At 39.9% G+C, this 6056-nt stretch overlaps 1 protein-coding gene across 1 annotated transcript in view; it reads right to left on the bottom strand.

The window, feature by feature from the left end:
- Nucleotides 1-2759: 2759 nt before the first annotated feature.
- LOC139025320 (receptor-type tyrosine-protein phosphatase H-like) overlaps nt 2760-6056 on the bottom strand; it is a 30526-nt gene continuing 27229 nt past the window's right edge. The window contains exon 5 of the mRNA XM_070440394.1: nt 2760-3049. Within this exon, the coding sequence (XP_070296495.1) occupies nt 2760-3049 (290 nt within the window). The remainder of the gene's footprint in view (nt 3050-6056) is intronic.

Below are 6056 nucleotides of genomic sequence, written 5' to 3'. Positions count from 1 at the left end.
GTGGATATTACATTGAAGAGCTGACATTGTTTTGAAGGTACAAATCCAACATATTTTACAAAAAGGTTTTTCTATGTTGAAATTTGGTTACCATGATGACATGATCCTGGAGTAGAATTACTCCCCTCAAAAAAACAGTTTGTTGATTACTTTTTTCAAGTCCAATGTATTTTCCACATAGATTCTATGTCACAAAACGTTGAGAATTTACGTTTAAATAAAGTTGATTCAACCAGATTTTCCCAAGACAATACTTAAGTAGGGTACTTCCTTACCTGTGGTGAGGGTTGTTGATACCAGTTGACTTTTCGTTCCATTTTCCAGCACAGTGCAGACAGTGACAGAGTACTGAGTACCACCTTGCAAGTCAGAGAGAGTGATGCCGTGTGAAGATGTGGTAGTGATGTGTGTTTCTGTCCCTGGATACTGGTAGGAGATCTGGTAATGATGTTGGGTTTGGTTCAATCCTGGTGGCTGGCTCCAGCTAATAGCAGCTGATGTGGTGTCCACTGAGTCAACAGTCAGCTGGTATGGAACAGGAAGTACTAAGGGAAAATACATGAATTAATGAATAAAAGGTTTTGCTATATGCATTTAGCAACTTCACTTTGCCACTGCTCAATGGTTGCCACCAAGGCAAGAAAAACAAAAAAAACAATGCTATAATTATAAATACTCTCCACAATAACAAATGTTTTACACTGTACTTTGGATAAACGTAACGCTATCAGTCCAGAGAACCCAGGAAAATGTGGCTTTTCATTTAATTGACTTTCACTTGTTTGCATGTCCAGCCCTTATATTTAGCCTCGAAAATAAGTGTTTAACCATTTTCTTTTCAGGACAACCAGGGCTACAAGTAGAACACAAAAAAATGATATAAACCGTTGCATCCATGAGTGTTGTTGACAAATGTCAATACAAAAAATGTGGTCTGAGGTAGCAAAAAACCCTGATATAAATGTATTTATATTAATGCTGTTCGTACAGATAGTGTTTGCTCGTTGGGAAATTAATATCCCCCTCATCAGTGACAACTGTGTGGAATTTGGAGTTTGTGACAGCAACTATGTGAGCTCATCACAGTATTGTAGACACTATGTCCTGGGATTTCCTATGATCTTCTACGTAGAATAACTCCTCACCATCTAACAACTCTTGTTTAGCTTGTGATTGTCATAGAGCAAAACATTACTTGTGCTTTTTCGTGTTCGTGAGGATCTCAGCTTTTCATAGATAGCGTTTCATAGTTTGTAGCTCAAACCATTCGGACTCAACAGATGTTTCTGAAAAAAGACCCGGCCCCAGGCTCCTTCGTGATCCACCCTTGTCTCACAAACACTGCTCCCCATTCAGCCTCTGTTAACACGTCGTTTCAACTGTTCTGCCTGCGGCTAGGGAACCCTGGCCTGTTCACCAGATGTGGTACCTTGTCCCGGACCTGCTGGTTTCGACTCTCACTTTCTCTCTACTGCACCTGCTGTCTCGACGTCAGAATGCTCGGCTATGAAAAGCCAACTGACATTTTACTCCTGAGGTACTGAACTGTTGCACCCTATACAACCACTGATTATTATTTGACCCTGCTGGTCATCTACGAACTTTGAACATCTTGAAGAACAATCTGGCCTTAATGGCCATGTACTCTTATAATCTCCACCGGGAACAGCCAGAAGAGGACTGACCACCCCTCAGAGCCTGGTTTCTCTTTAGGTTTCTTACTAGGTTCCTGCCTTTCTAGGGCGTTTTTCCTAGCCACCGTGCTTCTACATCTACATTGCTTGCTGTTTGGGGTTTTAGGCTGGGTTTTTGTATAGCACTTTGTGACATCTGCTGATATAAAAAGGGCTTTATGAATAAATTTGATTGAAATGTGATTGTTAAATCACACAGACTAATGGTTGATACCAACAGATGCAGAAGAAATAGACAAGTCCAACGGTACAACCTAGAAGTCTGTACACAATGGTTAAAAGGTTTTAAAGTACTAAATCATGCAGGTGTGACGTTGGGACTCAATGGGTTAAAGCAAGCAGAGGCACACCTGGTCCTTGACATAATGACTCACATGAGTGGAAGAAACCATTAACTTAAATAATATTATTATTATTTTTAGAGATAATTCATTTCAGCACCAAACTGTAACGTGAGAACTGGGTAATTCACCATCATATATTTCTCATCAGGGAAGATATTGTACCTTTACATTCCATACTGACACATCTACTATGATTCATTTATAGAGTCCTTTTGATAACTAGTTAAGGTTTAAACAAACTTTGACACCAGATATAATATTTAAGTAATGTAATCCCTTACTTGTGGTGAGGGTTGTTGACACCAGTTGACTTTTCTTTCCATTCTCCAGCACAGTGCAGACAGTGACAGAGTACTGAGTACCACATTGCAGGTCAGAGAGAGTGATGCTGGGTGAAGATGTAGTAGTGATGTGTGGTTCTGTCCCTGGACACTGGTAAGAGATCTGGTAATGATGTTGGGTTTGGTTCAATCCTGGTGGCTGGCTCCAGCTAACAGCAGCTGATGTGGTGTCCACTGAGTCAACAGTCAGCTGGTCTGTCCTATGTTGAAATTTGGTTACCATGGTGACATGATCCTGGAGTAGAATTACTCCCTCAAAAAAACAGTTTGTTGAATATTTTTTCAAGTCCAATGTATTTTCCACATAGATTCTATGTCACAATACGTTGACAATTTACGTTTAAATAAAGTTGATTCAACCAGATTTTCCCAGACAATACTTAAGTAGGGTACTTCCTTACCTGTGGTGAGCGTTGTTGACACAGTTGACTTTTCGTTCCATTTTCCAGCACAGTGCAGACAGTGACAGAGTACTGAGTACCACCTTGCAGGTCAGAGAGAGTGATGCTGTGTGAAGATGTGGTAGTGATGTGTGGTTCTGTCCCTGGACACTGGTAGGAGATCTGGTAATGATGTTGGTTTTGGTCCAATCCTGGTGGCTGGCTCCAGCTAACAGCAGCTGATGTGGTCTCCACTGAGTCAACAGTCAGCTGGTCTGGAACAGGAAGTACTAAGGGGAAAATACATTATTGTTAGTGTTACAATTTAACTGCAGAAATATATTACAGGAGTAAAAGTAGAATAGTAGAAATAGCCAGCTTGCAATTCCTTTCGATATGGATAAGAAATATGCAAAAACAGAAGTCACACAACATGGTCTATAATGTAGATATCCTGAATGGTCAGTCCATGCATCCATAGCTCTGTCTATGCATTTGAGTGGTTACATTTCTCCAGGCCCATCCCTCAGCTCTTTACCAACACAGAGGCGGGTGCTCTGCTTTGTTATTGTTTCAATGAAGATTCTCACTTTAAATGAGATGTAAGTACTGCTTGGATAGCTCCATCTGAACAACTGGCTTAATCCCATCCTTTAACTTTAGTTTTTGGTTCAGTTAGAGACATCCAATTAATGCGCTATTTATTGTATTTCAAAAGAGATATTGAATTGTGTTTGTTGTCAACTCAGTCACATAGCAACATTTGAAGGTGATTTATCTTCTGCCTGGATAGTTCCATCTGTGCCACTGTCTGGCTTTAATTTCAGTTTGTCTACAAATTAATAATTGCAATGTGGTAGTCACGTCTACATCTCAACCAAAAGTCGAAGTTAAAGAACTTGACTGAATCAAACTTTAAATGCACCTGAAATGAAGTTTGATTTGATTTAGTCACATTATTTTACTTAGATTTTTTGGCAACTGACATATATCATAGCCAAGAAGGTTAAAACCCTGGGAGACAAAAGGGTAGATCAACTCTCAGGTAGGAGGTGCTTCCCAGCTGATTGTTTATTCTGAAGGTGGATATTACATTGAAGAGTGACATTTTTTTTGAAGGTACAAATCCAACATATTTTACAAAAAGGTTTTTTTATGTTGAAATTTGGTTACCATGATGAAATGATCCTGGAGTAGAATTACTCCCCTCAAAAAAACAGTTTGTTGATTACTTTTTTCAAGTCCAATGTATTTTCCACATAGATTCTATGTCACAAAACGTTGAGAATTTACGTTTAAATAAAGTTGATTCAACCAGATTTTCCCAAGACAATACTTAAGTAGGGTACTTCCTTACCTGTGGTGAGGGTTGTTGATACCAGTTGACTTTTCGTTCCATTTTCCAGCACAGTGCAGACAGTGACAGAGTACTGAGTACCACCTTGCAAGTCAGAGAGAGTGATGCCGTGTGAAGATGTGGTAGTGATGTGTGTTTCTGTCCCTGGATACTGGTAGGAGATCTGGTAATGATGTTGGGTTTGGTTCAATCCTGGTGGCTGGCTCCAGCTAATAGCAGCTGATGTGGTGTCCACTGAGTCAACAGTCAGCTGGTATGGAACAGGAAGTACTAAGGGAAAATACATGAATTAATGAATAAAAGGTTTTGCTATATGCATTTAGCAACTTCACTTTGCCACTGCTCAATGGTTGCCACCAAGGCAAGAAAAAAAAAAAAAACAATGCTATATTATAAATACTCTCACAATAAACAATGTTTTACACTGTACTTTGGATAAACGTAACGCTATCAGTCCAGAGAACCCAGGAAAATGTGGCTTTTCATTTAATTGACTTTCACTTGTTTGCATGTCCAGCCCTTATATTTAGCCTCGAAAATAAGTGTTTAACCATTTTCTTTTCAGGACAACCAGGGCTACAAGTAGAACAACAAAAAAATGATATAAACCGTTGCATCCATGAGTGTTGTTGACAAATGTCAATACAAAAAATGTGGTCTGAGGTAGCAAAAACCCTGATATAAATGTATTTATATTAATGCTGTTCGTACAGATAGTGTTTGCTCGTTGGGAAATTAATATCCCCTCATCAGTGACAACTGTGTGGAATTTGGAGTTTGTGACAGCAACTATGTGAGCTCATCACAGTATTGTAGACACTATGTCCTGGGATTTCTATGATCTTCTACGTAGATAACCTCCTCACCATCTAACAACTCTTGTTTAGCTTGTGATTGTCATAGAGCAAACATTACTTGTGCTTTTCGTGTTCGTGAGGATCTCAGCTTTTCATAGATAGCGTTTCATAGTTTGTAGCTCAAACCATTCGGACTCAACAGATGTTTCTGAAAAAAGACCGGCCCCAGGCTCCTTCGTGATCCACCCTTGTCTCACAAACACTGCTCCCCATTCAGCCTCTGTTAACACGTCGTTTCAACTGTTCTGCCTGCGGCTAGGGAACCCTGGCCTGTTCACCAGATGTGGTACCTTGTCCGGACCTGCTGGTTTCGACTCTCACTTTTCTCTCTACTGCACCTGCTGTCTCGACGTCAGAATGCTCGGCTATGAAAAGCAACTGACATTTTACTCCTGAGGTACTGAACTGTTGCACCCTATACAACCACTGATTATTATTTGACCCTGCTGGTCATCTACGACTTTGAACATCTTGAAGAACAATCTGGCCTTAATGGCCATGTACTCTTATAATCTCCACCGGGAACAGCCAGAAGAGGACTGACCACCCCTCAGAGCCTGGTTTCTCTTTAGGTTTCTTACTAGGTTCCTGCCTTTCTAGGGCGTTTTTCCTACCACCGTGCTTCTACATCTCATTGCTTGCTGTTTGGGGTTTAGGCTGGGTTTTTTGTATGCACTTTGTGACATCTGCTGATATAAAAAGGGCTTTATGAATAAATTTGATTGAAATGTGATTGTTAAATCACACAGACTAATGGTTGATACCAACAGATGCAGAAGAAATAGACAAGTCCAACGGTACAACCTAGAAGTCTGTACACAATGGTTAAAAGGTTTAAAAAGTACTAAATCATGCAGGTGTGACGTTGGGACTCAATGGGTTAAAGCAAGCAGAGGCACACCTGGTCCTTGACATAATGACTCACATGAGTGGAAGAAACCATTAACTTAAATAATATTATTATTATTTTTAGAGATAATTCATTTCAGACACAAACTGTAACGTGAGAACTGGGTAATTCACCATCATATATTTCTCATCAGGGAAGATATTGTACCTTTACATTCCATACTGACACATCTA

This window comes from Salvelinus sp. IW2-2015, unplaced genomic scaffold (assembly GCF_002910315.2).
Source record: "Salvelinus sp. IW2-2015 unplaced genomic scaffold, ASM291031v2 Un_scaffold2506, whole genome shotgun sequence".
Lineage (NCBI taxonomy): Eukaryota > Metazoa > Chordata > Actinopteri > Salmoniformes > Salmonidae > Salvelinus > Salvelinus sp. IW2-2015.
This window is presented reverse-complemented; position numbering and strand designations above follow the sequence as displayed.